Raw genomic sequence first — 16,644 nt, 5'->3', positions numbered from 1 at the left:
CCCGGATCGGCTGCTGAAGAGACTCGCCAGCCTGAGGGTGCCCAATACAATGTATGGACTGTATGGGCCGTGGAGAGGGGCCGCCAATAGTGTTTATACTTGGGGAGAACACAATAGAATAAATAAAGTATGTAGTCGTTCCATTACAGCTAAGCCGATATAAGATATAATAGCTAATCAGTACTCGCCCTGCAGCGGCAGATCCCTCGAACTGCGGCCGACCTCGATCTTGAATCGCCCCTCGACAGGCATCACCCAGTTCTGGCGCCGTGTGCTCCAGAAGCTCAGGTCCTTTCGGGTCAGTGCCATCTCGACTCTTTTGGTACGACCCGGAGCAATCTCCACTTTGTCGAATGCGCGCAGAACCCGCGTAGGGAATTCGATAGACTCACGGAACTTGTCATCGCGATCCTCGACGTTGTCGGGAAACGACACATACAGCTGCACAACTTCTTGTCCCGTTCGGTTGCCAGTGTTGGTGACGTTGACTGTGACGATCACGAATGTCTCATATAACGACGGGTTGCCGCCGGCGCCACCGCCAGCCGGGGATAGCGGTTGTGTTGTTTCATAGCCCTTGGGGAATTCAAAGTGCTTCTGCTTGATCGCTGAGAGATCGGATAAATACGGGTAGATATACTTGTGGAGTTTTTTAAACCCAGCTGGGAATAGGACGGACTTTGCATCTGGCTTTTCCTTGCTGTATTCCGGAGGCGAAACTGGTGCTTGTGGTCGGGGTGGTGGTAAGAGCGATTTATCGCGAACAGGAGATATTGTGAGGTCCGAGTAGTCGAATGTAGCGTAAGATAGCCCAAATCCAAACTCATACCGAGGACTGATATCGTGCTTGTCGAAATACCGGTAGTCGATGTACAGGCCATCCGTGAAATTGACCTGCGGCACTATCGCATTCGGAAAGTAGAGGACTTGTGCACTCTCACCATAGTCTTCAAGACTCCTGCCGATCGTGTATGGAAGTCTTCCACTAGCATCAACTCTTCCGAAAAAAACATCTGCTAGGGCATTCCCGCTCTCCTCACCTGGCAAGTGAGCGAGAACAACTGCTTTCACGCGTGGGTGCTCAATCCATTTCTCCAGTATGACAGGGCCCACAGCATGGACGACGACAATAGTATCGCCAGCAGAACCGCCACAATTATCGGCGACTTTCTGGACTAGATCATCGCCGTACTTCTGGAGATATAGGTCATTCCGATCCCCTCTTACGCTCTCCCACTTTAGGTACCCTTCGCCGGAGTCCGAATTGACGAAAACCATACATAGATCGTGACGCTGAAGGTCTTGGTCGGAGATTTCATTGGTCAGAAATCCTTGCACGTCGACTTTCCCCGCATCGAATGACTCTTTCAGAGCGTCGTATGGAGTAACGAGGTACGGAAATTCGACAGCACCACTGCCCCAGCCAGATCCTAATGTCCCTTGGTTGCAGCCTCGATCTACGCAAGCATTAGGACCTTTCCCAGGTCCAGCATCCTCTCCAAATATGCCTACATGATAGATATTACCCTCTATACCTTGCCCCTGAGGGCTAAGAGGAAGTATCCCATTGTCGTTCTTCACCAGCACGGTGCCTTCAGCGGCGACTCTGCGGGCAGTGATACTATGGGCTTCATCTCCACTGCCTTGAACATCAACGAATTTATTCACCTTGCCAGATGTCTTGTCTCCTGATCCTTCGTATAGATGCCCATATTCATCATTTGTCCAGGAAGAAAAGTTGGGCGATGTTGGATTGTCCCCAGGCTCGTCCTGTCCTAGCTGATACCAAGCGGCCACAATGCGAGTTACCATATCATTCAAACGTTCCATAGGCATAGTCCCATTCAGGACAGCGATTGTGAGCTTCTCTCCCCAGAAGGAATCGCCATCTGCCCAAGCGAAACCGTCTCCAGGCATTGACATATCAAGACCGGCAAGAGCACTTGTTATACCCGATCTCTGAGCAAGCCAGTCGGATTGAACAAACCCCTCAAATCCCAGTTCATCTTTCAAAATCCCATTCAAAAGTTTGCTATTGCCACAAGCGTATGAGTTATTGACCATTTGATACGAGCACATCACACTAGCCACATTCGCGCGGATGCTTTCCGCAAAAGGCCAGATGAAAACCTCGTGCAGAGCCCGGTCATCAATATTTGAAGATATGGCATTGGGTAGAAGCCATTCTCCTCCTTGTCTGAAATGTTCTTGTTCATTTAGAACAAAATGTTTCGCAGTAGCCATGACCCCAGTCTTTTGAATTCCCTTGATAGTGTCGGCAGCAGCGATACCACTGAGCACGGGATCCGGAGAGAATCCCTCCCAGTTTCTCCCTCCCGCTGGTGCGAGTCCCAGCGGACCCATGGACGGGCCTAAAAGAACATTTACGCCTTTTCCACGAGCTTCCTTCCCCAGTAAATAGCCACGTTCTTCGATCAAGGTGCGGTTCCAGGTAGCTGCGGTTGTTAAACCAGCGGGAAAGGCAGTGATATGGTCAGCAAACCGTATCCCCAAGGGACCATCCTGAAGACACAGCGAAGGAAACCCAGCTTCGATCGCAGGACCTTTCATATTTCAGTAAGTAAGCAACTTGGAACCCATCTCGTGTGCTCTCACCAGTATTCCCAACACATAATCCCATCGACCAGCCCACGCCGGTTGTGACATTCACTTTCTCCAGCAGCGTCATATTCTGCACCATAACCTTCGCCTTTTGATAGCTGTGCGCCCACGTCTCCGATGTACCGCCTCGCGGAGACGGATACCATGGAGGAGAATCCTATCGTAACGTTAATCTACCGAGGAGTCACTCAAAGACCCCTCAGAAGGGTTAATAGAACCACTCACATAGCCATGCTCCCCCAGAAGAAATTCCTAATACTGCGTTGATATGAAATCAAAGGCAAAAGGATAAAAATAAGACCCGCCATCACAATCAGACACAGACGATTCTTTACAATGGAAGCTTTCAGCACGTTCCCGGCGCGGCGCAGCCTGGAACTGTCGCTGTCGTTGTCACCATCACGCTTCCATTTCCTCTTCCTCATCAGTGTGGCCATCGCGTCATCGTCTGCTTCATCTTCTTCGGAAAGGTCGGATGCGACAATATCGTCTAATGAATGCCAGTTTTGGTCATGATGGTCGTGGTTGGATATGGGAGTGGAATATTGATGCTCGGGTTCTGTTGACTGCGGGTGAGTGTCGCCTGCGTCAGCCTGCGACACGGGCTGGTATTTGGCGTCTGCCATTGCTATTTCTTCTTTCTCGATCTGCCTAGTGCTGCTTCTTATTCACCAAAGGCAATCACGATGGCGAGGCTGCTGCTTCCATGTGAGCCTGGGGCTTGCTGCTTGCTACTTGCCGCCGTGGCTCAGTCCACTTGAAATCTGTCGTGCTGGATATCTACAAGTATGATGTATTATGTACAAGTAACCATCATAAATGAACATGGATTGCAGTCTGAGCCAAAATGCAGTCTTTATGACAAGTCGTGCACGACTGAAAAGGGATGGGTTATCAATTGCGAGCAATGGAGTTTGTTGGGCTGGGCTTGGCTTTTGCGGCATCCAATGACGTCGTTTGTCTCGGCAATTATATCCAAATCTCTAAACACCAATCGACTATTTTTAATACAACCATTATTGGTGCCGTCAATAATTTAAAGGATTTGTTTTCCGAGAGCTGAGAGTGCTAGAGTAGCTTCAAGTCATCCAATCAATAACTATGGGCTCGATTATGTATATATAATACCATTGGATATATCTCCTATACCTGGAGTATAAAATGATATGTACGTATCATTGAGTACTGTAGCATTGAAGATGACAAAAGTTGAAAATAGTATTAATATTTTCTGCATCTCATCTAAATCTACAGAGTGACCTGTAAACAATGTAAGAAGTTCAAATATTATTGATTTCGAAATAGGGAGAGCTTCAAAACTATGCGAATTATATCCAATCCACTTTTGTGGTGCTATATTCTCAAACTTTTGTCATCCTACTCTATACAAAGTAATTGATAACGTTAAAATTAGTCGATATCAATTGATCCGTACTCCAGCTCCATTTATGAATCTTCAATGTTTAATAGAGTGCATTCTAATCTAAAAAAATCAACAAGATATTATCAAAATATACTAGAATTTTCATCACAGCAAAACGCCGACCCAGTCTATAGTAGTGACCTAAACATGAAAACAGATATCTATCACGGCGTTCCTCATCACATCGAGCGACCTAGTAATATGAACAAAGGAAAAGCAACAAAAGAGATAGTACGCAATGCAAAGATCAAAAACCCAATAGCTATGTTCATATATTACGCCTCGTCATCAGTGTCCACAGGCTTGGGGGTTCCCTTGGGAGAGTTGAGCCATTCGATATGGCGGAGCCGGCGGCGGACTTCACGTTCCTTCACTTGAGCGCGAGTCAGCTTCTTCTTCTTGCGGGCCTTGAACTTCAACTCTCCAGTATCCTCGGCGCCAGAGTTGGCGGCAGATGGAGCTGCGCTGGAGACGACAGAGCTTGCTACAGTGGAGGCGACTGTGCTGGCGGGTGCAGGGGAGCCCGGCTGGCTGTCTTCAAAGCGATCAAGCGCAATTGCGGCGCTGGTGCGGTGGGTGATACGGCCATCGGCAATATGAATCTGTTCCGGGCAGAGGGCGCCGACAAATTCCTCGTTGTGAGAAATCATGACAACACCACCTTTGTAGTCGCGAATGGCAACAGCCAAGCCTCCCAAAGAGTCACGGTCCAAGAAGTTAGTAGGTTCGTCCAGAACCAAAAGGTGTGGGTTATTCCACATGGCACCAGCGAGGACGACTTTGACTTTTTGACCACCGGACAGACCAGAAATTTCGTTGTGGTTGGCGATTTCTGGGTCCAATCCAACGTCCTCGAAGTGCTTGGCGATCACCTTGGGCTCGAGGATACGATAACCCAGACCCTCACGGGATGCTTCATGGTCGTCGAATTCTTGAACGAGTTTGGCGAATCCAAGCTCGGTCAAAGTTTCTCGAGAGATCATGGTGTTAAACTTCGGAAGAAGTCCAACCCATTTCACTTCATACTGGAACGACTTCTTCCACTTCTGTCGGCCAATAAGTGCTTCGATACGACGTCCACCTCTGCCATCGCCAAGATCGACGGGCTTCTCCATCTGCTCGCGTTCTTCATCGGACAGGATACGAGTCTGCTTAAGATACACCTCACGGTCATCGCCATTGGCATATCGCCATTGCAGGTACTGGTTGGGGGTCTTTTCAAGATGCATTTCGACGTGTTCAAGAGCATGCTGCTTGATATAACCGATACGCAAGTTGGGATGCTTTTCGACTCGGCCAGTCTGAGGAATGGTCTCACCTGTCAACATCTTAATGAATGTCGACTTGCCGGCACCGTTACCACCGATGATAGCCGTACGGGATGAAAGGGAGAGTGTGATAGATGCATCCTGGAGAGACGGTTTGCTTGCTCCGGGATAGGTGTATGTACAGTTGGTCATGCGCAGAATAGCCCTTGTCTGTGATTTGATACCAGTCAGGATACCAGGAGGAGGGAACTTGAACTGCACATTCGATGCGGAAAGCGTGTAGTAACTCTTTCCTTCAGGCTTAACCTTGACGAAGTCTGCGAGGTTACCTTTGTAGCAAACTAATTTCTTGCTTTCATAATGATATATGTCGGTACAAACTTCATCCAAGAAGCCAGAGTCGTGACTGACGATCAAACTAGTGATGTCAGTATGCGCTTTGAGGTATTCCTGCAACCATTTGACATTGGCGACGTCAAGATGATTGGTAGGTTCATCAAGGAGAAGCACATCCGCTTTCATGAGCATAGCACGTGCAAGGGCAAGCTTCATTTTCCAACCACCGGATAAAGACCCAACTTTTTGTGACTGTCGTCCCTCGGGTCCATCAGTGAAGCCGAATTCACTTAACACGGTGGAAATCTCATCCTTGTTGACGCCTTGGAGCTCGGGATCATTTGCGCAGTACTCCAGAATACTGAGTTCTGCACTTTCACCTTGATTATGCTCGACGAAGCAGGTTCGGAGGACCTCTTTGGGTGGGAATCCTTCCAGTTTTCCATTTGCAATACTGCGCATCAATGTCGACTTACCGGCACCATTGCGACCGCATAATCCATAACGGTGACCCTTGAGTAGTCGGAGGTTGGTGTGTGACAGCAAAAGCATACCTCCATATGCGAGAGAGAAGTCTGCATTGACAATTTCAACCTCCCCGTCGTCTTCTTGCACAGGCACACCAAACTTGCGTTGATCCTCCTCAATGAAGTGAGCCTGAACTTCGGAAGCGACGGCGTCATTCTGTCCATCCTGAATCAAGGAGCGCAAATACGGCCCAACACAACCAGGGATTCGATCAAGCATTCTGACGTTGACATCTTCGCGAACCATTGATGCAATGTATGACTTGACGTTGTCAAAGAAAGGTGCCTCAGCGGGCTGCGCTGGACCGCCGTGAGCGATAATCTTGGCATCCAAGACGCCGAGTACATCTTCGGAGCTAGTTTTAACAACAGCACCATCAGCAACCTGTCCATTGTCTTCTCCCATTGCCTTGTGAATGACATCGAGCGCTCTGGTGGCCAATTCACGAACTTCTGGAAGCGATGCACGGTCCTTGACGCCTTGCACACCAGGTTTCAATTTGGGAAGGAAAGTCTTGGCTTCTGTGGGATCATGAACCAGTTTCGTCAAGTTTTCAACCACAACGACTGTCTGACGAAGTACTTCTTGCGAAGTCGTAGGCGTGTTGAGTGATCGCTCAAGAAGAGGCGTAAGGAGCGCAAGAACCGGGGAGGTAACGATAGCGACAAATGTTGTCTGAGACAAAGCATGGATTGTCTTTTGCAAGCTCTCTGAAGAAGGCTTTTCCATTGCTGTGATAAGGAGCGGGATGCGAGGGATGACGTCTTCGTTCGTGATGAGCGTGGTAACAGCAGTCATCGTCTTGACTGCTTGTTTGGTGACTTCGTTTTTGAGATCATGCATGCCGGATTCTACAACGGGAATCAATTCTTTGAGAGTGTTACCCATGGCCTCACGAAGAAGATCCTTTTGGCGTTCATCTTCCTTCGTACCAGTACCCATCTGAGCCTTTTTCGCCATCTTTTCTAACAGTGCATAAGCGCCAACCGCGCCTTGCCACTTGGCGGTGCTTTTGCTAAGATACCGGAGCACAGCGGGAAGAAGGGCATTGACGAGCGACTCAACCTTGAGGCCAGCGAAGAGTGCATCGACGGCATATTGAGCAGCGTCGCGAACGACAGCGCCCTTATCCGACATCGCGTCCAAGGCGATATTAAGAATGCCGCCATCATGAATCAGAAAAACAACCTCACTGAGAGGGTCCTTCACAGGAAATTGTTCGAAAAGAGCACCGAGAATGAGCATGGCGCTTTCTCTCTTCGCACCACTTTTCTTGTCGGTCGCTGCTTTCTTGATCTCGGGCAGGATGTTGAGAATTCCCCGGTAGCCAACAGAATTGATCAGAAGGTTTGTAAGGGCATATGAAGCATCCAGCGATTCCTGCGAAGTCTGAGCGGAAAAGACACTGTTGACGATTGACGAGATTTCCTCGTTCGTCGGAGGAACCGAAGACGGGGTTTTGGAAACTGCAATCGACATGGCTGGAGTCTCGGTGGGTGAAAGAGGATGAGGCATGCTATGGACGACAGGAGTCGGGGTATAATGCAAACGAAAAACGAACAATTATGACAGTAAAAGAAAGCCGTCGAGAAGGCTGATGATGCCTAAAACCGCCTTCGGGCGAGCGTTCGGGGGGCAAGGTGTATTTACAGAAGGTAAAACTGGTAAAGACGCACGAGGAGGATAATATGCGAATAAGAGAACTTGAAGTAGTCCGCAGCCCCAGTGAATCACCCAGCGATCATGGGAAGGAGGGGAGAGGCAGGAGGGGATGTTGACGCTGAAGTGAGACGCGGAGGGGCTTGTCAACTTTTTTTTTTTTAATCTTTTATCTCAGCGCCCCACCTTGAATTTGCAGTGGGTTTCAACCAATCGCATACAGCCACTGACCATCCTTACAAATTGATTGGCTGTGATTGCGTCAAATAGCAGCTACATAATACATATTGCAAAAGCATGAAAGGGCAAGTGTGAAATTTTCAATATCTACTATATACGAACAGTCCAGCGCCAGCAATGCATATAAAATAACACCATCAGTCAACCACTACCAACGAACTTTTAGAAATCTAATACTTGTCGTCAGCATCATTGCATGCAAAATGGCTTATGTCTCAGGGATTACCTTTCTCTGTGTTGCCTTCACCCATGCTCTTGTTACTGCTGCTACCACTTTGGATTGCCCCGATGATGCCGTCCATATAGGGAGCCCCGCTCCATTTCTGATGAGTGAGGACGTCTACGCCAAGCTCCTTCTCGCGAGATTGAACAAGACGCACATAGGCAAGCATGCCCTCGTCCTTGAAAGCGCGAGAGAGTTCAGTGGTGATTGTCGCGTTCGAGTGGAGCCCCGCAAGGGAAATCAGCTGGAGGACAAATCTGTACCGGGTCAGTTACGGATAATACTAGAGATAAATGTGTGACTACATACCCATGCTTAGCGAGATCCCAAATGAATGACTTGAGAGTGGCTTCAGTAAAGCCTTGGGCCATCCAGTTGAACGAGGGGCTGAGGTTGTAGACAAACTTCTTGCCAGGATGGACTGCATGGACATCACCAGCAAGCTTCGCCGCCTTTTCGACGTCGGCATTGCCGGTTTCAACCCAGAGAAGGTCAGCATAAGGAGCGAATTCTTTCGCCCGCTTGGTGGCGGCCGGGAACCCGGCCTTATAGTGATAGAAGCCCTCACGAGTGCGAGGAGCATCGCATGACCAGACAACAGGTTTGTTTGTCAGCGTGTTCGCGATTGCGCGGCGTTTGGTTAGAGACAGATCAGGGTTCTCGGTGACTTTAGTCTTGTAGGCATTGATGGCACTTTCGGAAGCACCCTCGGCCTTCAGATGGGCATCAACGGCTGTATAAGTGGGAGGAAAAGGACGTCAGCAAAACAGCTATCCAATAATGGTAAACAGATACCATACCTTCGTCGAATGTCACGAGTTTATGGTCTTTAACCCATTTGCTCTCGAACACATCGATTTCGGCTCCGGCGGCGCCATTACGTTCCATCTCTTGTAGTGTTTCAGAGAGTGGCTCGACTTCTTCCGTGACGCCAAGAATAAACTCATGGTCGCGAACATCAACAATACTGCTGATGAGCTTTCCGCTCTCTGCATCTGATCGTGCAATCACCAGGTTCTCTGTACCCATCAAATCCCACTGGAACCGAGCGGCTACTAGTCGGTTGATGTGTTCGCCGACTGGGACAAGAACCTTACCAGCCAAATGGCCACACTTCTTTCCACCGTGCATTTGATCTTCAAAGTGCACACCAGCAGCACCATTCTCAGCAAAAAGCTTGGCGAGCTTCATCACCGATGTGAGACCTCCGTGACCCATATCACCGTCGGCGACAATGGGTCGGAGATAATCGACGTATGCGGTTTTCTGCCTCTCTTCTGCACTGAGCTTTCGTCGGGCATCCCAATGTTTACGGTCGTGCATTTGCTGGGCCTTGAATAATCGTTGAACCTGGTTCGGCACAGTGTTATAGGGATAATCGCCAAAGTCCGGAGACACTTCGTTGGTCGTGGTTAACAAAGACGAGCATGCCCATCCCGAAATATAAAGTACTTCCTGATTTGGAGCTTGTTGGGTCATCTGTACGGGGTCGATAGCGCCCACTATATACAGACGTTACTATTACGTCGCCTTTGAGATTCGCTTAGAGACCTGCTTACTGGTATGAACTGGTTTTCCCTCTGCAGCTCTCTCGTTGAGCAGATTAAACAACTTCCGCGCCATTATAGAGCTGGGGTAGGTCTGTTGCAGCGATCCTCTTTTGCTGACAACATCCGCCGCATTATACGGGCGTTTGATCCCTTCGTAGCGAGGACTTTTCCACCAGGCCTCCACATCCTTCACTTGTTGTGCGAACAATGCATCCTCTGGACTACCAGCCTTGTCCGCTGTCGACAATAGATGGAATGAGTCCGACGGCAGGGCAGTTGATACTGGAGGATCAACGGGAGGCAGCGATGTGGCAGACATCCGAGGATAGCCGCACGCGAAGGACCTGCGAACAGCAGCTGTCGGGCGCGTAGCAAGCCGGGGGAGACGACGCGAGACAGTGCGAATCATCATCAAGTATAAAGAAGTTGCACGCTCGCTTTGTCACAATGCAGAATGACAGTCAAGGTCGGGTGAAAGGGAGAGGGGGAGGTCGAGGATAGTCTTGAGGGTTGATGTCAGTCCAGGCACGGAAAGAAATGCGAAATGCTACTGCGCCCCACGCACACAATGGATATCCGTCCTACTCACCGGGCTAGTCGTTCATGGAGATCCGAAGAAAAGTAATTGCTCCTTGATAAACAAAAACATTCAAGCTCGACGCAGATCACTCACAACGAAGAAGCGGCGAATCTCGGACCGATGATCGCAGCGGTGCGGCAGGCTGAGCGGGACCTCGGCAGGACCCAGTTTCCCCCGCGGCAAACCGGCTGCTCGCTGAATGCAGAGCAGTCATGCACAAAGACTCAACACCTGCCTGCGTCGTCGTGGAGATCTCCCATCGACCGTTTGTACAACTTTTGCCCGTTGCTCTTTTCGACCACATTGCTCAGTCGGTGCAACATTGGTGTAAGGCGTCGAGGATCAGTCCTATCGTCACGTCGTCATAGTTATATCCGTACTTAGCCCCAGCCTCCCCCGCACCACACCACCGCGCCCTCATCATGATGTCGATGACCCCTAGAACCACTCGCCATGCCTGGAAGCTGGCTCGGGTATGCACCCATGCACCTGGATCTCGGATTCAAACAGCTAACCACCCTGGCCCAATTTGCAGTCTGCCTCGCGCCCAGTAGCAGCATTGTCACGTACATATGCCACTGCCGAACCAGATCTGAAGACGACCCTCAAAGAAGTCATCCCCGAGAAGCGCGAGTTGCTCAAGGAAGTCAAGGCCCGTGGGGATGAAGTCATCGGCGATGTCAAGATCTCCAGTGTCATCGGAGGTATGCGTGGATTGAAGGCCATGGTCTGGGAGGGTTCCGTTCTTGACGCCAACGAGGGAATCCGCTTCCATGGCCGTACAATCAAAGACTGCCAGAAGGAGCTTCCCAAAGGAACTTCCGGCACTGAAATGCTTCCGGAGGCTATGTTCTGGCTGCTTCTGACTGGAAAAGTCCCATCGACCTCTCAAGTCCGCGCCTTTTCTCGCGAGCTCGCTGAAAAGTCATACCTTCCCCAGCACATTCTCGACCTGTTCAAGTCTTTCCCCAAGGACATGCATCCCATGACCCAGCTCTCCGTTGCAGTTGGCGCTCTGAACACCGAATCCAAGTTTGCCAAGGCATACGAACAGGGACTCAACAAAGCCGAGTACTGGGAGCCCACATTTGACGACAGCATATCCCTGCTCGCCAAGATTCCCCGTGTTGCAGCTCTGGTCTTCCGCTCCAACGAGATTGATGCAGTTGGTGCCCAGAAACTTGATGTCAACCAGGATTGGTCTTACAACTTTGCTGAGCTTCTCGGCAAGGGTGGCAAGGAGAATGAGGACTTCCACGATCTCCTTCGTTTGTACCTCGCACTCCATGGTGACCACGAAGGTGGAAATGTCTCTGCCCATGCTACTCACCTTGTTGGCAGCGCTCTCAGTGATCCGTTCCTCAGCTACAGTGCCGGTCTCCTTGGTCTCGCCGGTCCCCTCCACGGTCTTGCCGCACAGGAAGTTCTTCGCTGGATCTTGTCCATGCAGAACGACATTGGCACCACGTTCACTGATAAGGACGTTGAAGACTACTTATGGAACACCCTTCGATCTGGCCGTGTTGTTCCTGGCTATGGTCACGGTGTCCTCCGTAAGCCGGATCCTCGATTCGAAGCTCTCATGGATTTCGCCTCCACCAGAAAGGACGTCCTTGAAAACCCTGTCTTCCAATTGGTTAAGAAAAACTCCGAGATCGCACCCCGTGTGTTGACTGAGCATGGAAAGGTATGCTTCTCTATTAATCCTATCGATGGCATTTCACTCACAAGATACTAGACCAAGAACCCCCATCCTAACGTCGACGCCGCGTCTGGAGTATTGTTCCATCACTACGGCTTCCAGCAACCCCTTTACTACACCGTTACTTTCGGTGTAAGTCGTGCTTTGGGCCCTCTAGCCCAGCTTATCTGGAGCCGTGCTCTTGGATTGCCAATTGAGCGCCCCAAGTCCATCAACTTGTTGGGTCTGTTGGGTAAGAAATGAGTGAACGACTGTTGGACTATTATTCGAAAGTGATTATTATATACCGGCGTTGCTCCATTATATGCCGGGTGTTGCTCCTGTATTGGAAGCATTTATGTAAAAGTTGGTTGACGGCCCTCTTTCTTCGTGATATTTTTACTTCCCTTTGCTCGATTATTTTTTAGATAGCATTCATCGATCTAAAATAGATTTTTGCCTCAAATTCCATTCCCTCCAATGCAAATGCAAATACCATTGAAATCAATCCGCTTCTCCTGCGGGACTATACTAACAATCGAACTGGTACAGTAGTAATATAGAGGTGGGAATGTTTTCTACCTAACATTGAATCAATATATCGACATTATCCTATGAACTCTAATATCGCTGGTTTTTACTTCTATATCACTCATTTCAAAATTTATAGCTACATAATGCCAATATAGCTCTCTTTATTGTAATTACATCAATTGATATGTACTACACCTTGTGGATCTGACTTGGTCATATGATTGATAAATCGATATAATACCAGTTGACATTTAGAGCAAATACGATTCCTTTAAATTTTCTATTATGACATATAGATTGCTAGCGAGTATCAGTTGATATGAAATCAACTGATCATTGATGTAGGCTAATAATCAATTGATAATGAGCCGTTATGTAATGTTATTCTATAGCTTTACTATACTCTATGTCTTCAGTATCTATTTCTATGTATATGGTGATACACCCTGTGACAAGTCTCTTGACATTACCACAATCTATTTCTGTGCTTTCCCCCAGACAGCTGGCCAAACAAGTATAGTGCTAACCAGCATTGCGAGGGCAACCCCCATCTCGCTCACGGGGATCCACCCCAGTAAAGACCCGGGAATTATCAAGTTCAAGGCATCAATCACAAGCTGGTTCAAGAGAGATGCAGTGGATAGGATGGGTTCTGAGGGTGAGGAATTCCTAGATTCCCCTCCTTTCTTTTGTTGGCATCCATAGAGCCATTGTGAGGTCTGGGCGCCATAGAACCAAAGAGAAGATCCAAAGCAGTTCTGGCGATTGCTATACAGATGGCGTAGAACCAGAACTTGTAAGCCTCGAGCAGAACAGGCGTGTACCACGAAACCAAGTAGACATTCATGTCATGCAGCTGCGTTTTATGTTTAACATTGCGCTATAATGTGCCGCCGACTTGAAGTTGAAATAATTACTTACCATGGTCGTTCCCTCCAAAACCAGATACATCCCCAAAGCGCTAGATTCGGCCAACTCCATTGCTGTCCTGGTTCTCGTAGGGCTTCCTGCAGCCAAAATGTCATGAACATTTTGAAAACAACCGAGAAAATCGAAGAAGCGGAGATAGCGCCTCGCTGGAGGTGAATCAGTACAAGAGTTCCATGGAAGAACAGCAACCAACCGACCTAATCCTATCTGTGCTGCCGCAACCGAGCATCTCATAACTGTGGCATTGTCGAGATCGACCCCGGTCCCGATAAGCGTCAAGGCATGGAGCAGACGGAGGCCCAAGTCAAGGCCAGCTGTGGAATTGGTGAAGTTGGCCAGTTGTTTCGGGAGCGACGCCGGAGACAATTGAGCCATCGGACAAAGTGTCGTACTTGACGCAGCGCTATCTTGAAGAACAAAGATGTACCTGCAGCATCCCTCGCTGGTCCTTTCAAAAAGTAGGTGCCAGAAAATCAATACTCGAAATACGATATCTGTTAATTACCTCGTATTGGCACAGACCAAATTCAAAGCGTCAAGATAGCGGAAGTGGAACCACAGTTGCGGGGAAATGCCGTGTTAGGGAATTTGCTCCGTCCCAAGATAACAGACGAGAAAGTATAACACTGAAGCCTCGAGTATTATTATCGCATACTGTCAAGATGCAGACGACACCCTATTAGGCTAGTTGCTCTTTGTCCTTGCATGCATGGAGTTAAGAACCCTACAACTCCATCATTTCTGTCCATTTACCGATGCTCATGACTTGGAATAAAATTTCCATCTCCTTTTTCTTCTTCATTTTGTCTCCAAGGCCCTTTGATTGTCATGGAACCCCCAAGACACTCTTCCGACATGGATGACCGCAAGGACAACGCCAGGGTAATGAAGGGCCGCAGCCACAGTCTGGATAAAACCCACGATAGCGAGGAGGGTATGACCTCTGAGCTCATCTCTGCTGGCTCTGACCATCTCCATCGGAAGCTAGGTGGGAAGGAGATCCAGATGTTGGCGGTGGGTGGAGCTATTGGAACGTGTAAGTTCGTCCTATAGGTATCAAATACGGATATTGATGACCAAAAAAAATAGCCCTGTTCGTACAGATGGGGGCAAGTTTGCCAAAGGGTGGCCCAGCTGGCCTTTTCCTGGGTTTTGTTGTTTACGGTACTGTCATCTTGTGCGTCAACCAATGCTTCGGTGAGTCCTCCCATTTCCATATCTCTATACTGCAACACTCGCTGAGGAGATGCAGCCGAAATGGTTACCTATCTCCCAATCGCTTCACCCTTTGTCCGCTTAGGTGGGTTCTGGGTGGATGATGCTTGGGGCTTTGCAATGGGCTGGAACTACTTCTTCCTTATGGGTAAATACTAGTCCTTGATGCCATTACATTTCCCCCCCTGACTGAATTATCTACACTCAGCCTTCGCTATTCCGTATGAAATCACGGCAGTCAATGTGCTTCTTACCTATTGGACCGACAAGATTCCAGTGGCCGCAGTTATAATAATTTGCTTCGTGATTTATGCGTGAGTCGCCTAAACCAGCCCAAGTCTCAGTGAAACAGGAAGAATTAACTTTGGTGTTGTAGCGGACTCAACGGGCTCGCCGTCCGGTACTTTGGAACTGCAGAGTTTTACCTGGCCATCTTCAAGGTATTCCTTATGCTAGGACTCATCTCCTATACTTTTGTCACCATGGTTGGTGGCAATCCCGAGCACTGGGCCTATGGGTTTACTTATTGGAAGAACCCGGTAAGTCAAAGTCAATACTTTCATCCCATCCTGCTAACCATCTTATTTTAAGGGTGCATTTGTCGAGTACCTTGCCCCGGGAAACACCGGGCGCTTTCTCGGATTTCTTTCCTGTGTAATCCAAGGCTCTTTCACGTCAGTACCCACTATCAATTCCGCTTCCCTTGCAATATGACTGATTGTATCACGCAGTATGGTCGGTCCTGAATTCATTTCCATGACTGCTGGCGAAGCAGAGAACCCTCGGAAGTTGATGCGAAAGGCTTTCTCTTCTTTCGTCTGGCGCCTCCTCATCTTCTTTCTTGGTGGTGCACTCTGCGTTGGGATTGTCATTCCTTACAATGACAAAATGTTGCTCGATTATATTGATGGAACCGAAGGCAGCACCGGCGCTGCGTAAGTCCATGTCACTACAAGCCTTGAATACGCATATTAATCATGCTATAGGTCTCCCTACGTCATCTCAATGGTCCAGTTTGGAATTAAAGGTCTTCCCTCCCTGGTCAACGCTCTCATCTTGACATCCGTCCTATCTTGCGGTAACAACGTTGTTTATTCGTCTATCCGTACACTCCACGGCCTGGCAGTGGACGGCAAGGCGCCAGCTATCTTTGCAAAGTGTAATAGCTTCGGCATTCCAGTTTACTCAGTCATTGCGGCGCTTGCATTCTGTTTTCTTTCCTTTCTGCAGCTCGGAGATACCTCCGCTACTGTCCTCAACTGGCTTGTAGGAATCTGCACTGCGTCATATCTGATTAACTACTTCGCCACCGTCGTGACGTATCTGCATTTCTACGCTGCTCTCAAACGTCAGGGCATCGACCGAAAGACTCTGCCGTACCGGGGATACTTCCAACCCTATGCGGCGTATTATGCCGCATTAATGACATTTGTTATAACATTAATTCTCGGTTATACTGTTTTCATCGACGGTCATTGGGATGTGACAACCTTCTGTACCTCTTACCTTATGATTGGCTTTTTCATCGTGGCGGTTGTGTTTTGGAAACTCGTCAAGTGGACGCGCTACGTTCGTCCTGGGGAGGCAGACCTTCAGCTTGGAGATACCAAAGCCCAGATTGACCTTTATGAAGCAATGTATGAACCACGGAAAAGAGGCAAGATTTCGGGTTGGCTCAACAGCTTGTTCGAGTAGTTTGGATGGCAACTCATGGTGGAGTTTGGACTAGAGTGGCTGTCTCTAATTGATGCTTTTGGATGTTTCTCTTCTCTCAAATGTAATTAGTGCCGTTTTCTATGGTTTGATTATTTACCAGTCACTTTGCAGAAATGTCCCATCCCAATAATGAAAAAAT

At 48.7% G+C, this 16,644-nt stretch overlaps 5 protein-coding genes across 5 annotated transcripts; 2 read left to right on the top strand and 3 right to left on the bottom strand.

Annotated features, from left to right (window-relative positions):
* Positions 1-123: 123 nt before the first annotated feature.
* Positions 124-3,528, bottom strand: BGW36DRAFT_382313 (putative beta-glucosidase). Its single transcript, XM_046216516.1, has 3 exons — positions 2,934-3,528; positions 2,617-2,779; positions 124-2,564 (listed from the first exon to the last, which is right to left on the bottom strand). The coding sequence occupies exons 1-3, from the start codon at positions 3,246-3,248 to the stop codon at positions 178-180; spliced, it is 2,865 nt and encodes a 954-aa protein (XP_046070371.1). The 5' UTR covers positions 3,249-3,528; the 3' UTR covers positions 124-177.
* A 792-nt stretch (positions 3,529-4,320) lies between these two features.
* BGW36DRAFT_299586 (putative mRNA-nucleus export ATPase) lies at positions 4,321-10,258 on the bottom strand (the record flags this gene model as incomplete). Its single annotated transcript, XM_046211547.1, has 6 exons — positions 4,321-7,693; positions 8,068-8,071; positions 8,303-8,556; positions 8,609-9,032; positions 9,100-9,801; positions 9,859-10,258. The coding sequence occupies 6 exons, from the start codon at positions 10,256-10,258 to the stop codon at positions 4,321-4,323; spliced, it is 5,157 nt and encodes a 1,718-aa protein (XP_046070370.1).
* Positions 10,259-10,640: 382 nt separating this feature from the next.
* Positions 10,641-12,736, top strand: BGW36DRAFT_382298 (putative citrate synthase Cit1). The gene is made up of 3 exons (XM_046216515.1): positions 10,641-10,902; positions 10,965-12,116; positions 12,168-12,736. Exons 1-3 carry the CDS (start codon positions 10,852-10,854, stop codon positions 12,372-12,374), a joined length of 1,410 nt encoding a protein of 469 aa, XP_046070369.1. The 5' UTR covers positions 10,641-10,851; the 3' UTR covers positions 12,375-12,736.
* A 287-nt stretch (positions 12,737-13,023) lies between these two features.
* BGW36DRAFT_382296 (peroxisomal biogenesis factor 11) lies at positions 13,024-14,064 on the bottom strand. Its single transcript, XM_046216514.1, has 4 exons — positions 13,772-14,064; positions 13,566-13,720; positions 13,380-13,500; positions 13,024-13,326 (listed from the first exon to the last, which is right to left on the bottom strand). Exons 1-4 carry the CDS (start codon positions 13,947-13,949, stop codon positions 13,121-13,123), a joined length of 660 nt encoding a protein of 219 aa, XP_046070368.1. The 5' UTR covers positions 13,950-14,064; the 3' UTR covers positions 13,024-13,120.
* A 365-nt stretch (positions 14,065-14,429) lies between these two features.
* BGW36DRAFT_298872 (general amino acid permease) lies at positions 14,430-16,484 on the top strand (the record flags this gene model as incomplete). Its single annotated transcript, XM_046211475.1, has 8 exons — positions 14,430-14,610; positions 14,664-14,771; positions 14,827-14,937; positions 14,998-15,103; positions 15,166-15,328; positions 15,381-15,463; positions 15,521-15,724; positions 15,776-16,484. The coding sequence occupies 8 exons, from the start codon at positions 14,430-14,432 to the stop codon at positions 16,482-16,484; spliced, it is 1,665 nt and encodes a 554-aa protein (XP_046070367.1).
* Positions 16,485-16,644: the final 160 nt, after the last annotated feature.

This window comes from Talaromyces proteolyticus, assembly GCF_021365285.1.
Source record: "Talaromyces proteolyticus strain PMI_201 chromosome Unknown BGW36scaffold_8, whole genome shotgun sequence".
NCBI lineage: Eukaryota > Fungi > Ascomycota > Eurotiomycetes > Eurotiales > Trichocomaceae > Talaromyces > Talaromyces proteolyticus.
The sequence above is the reverse complement of the archived record's forward strand: the minus strand, read 5'-3'. Positions and strand labels throughout refer to the sequence as shown.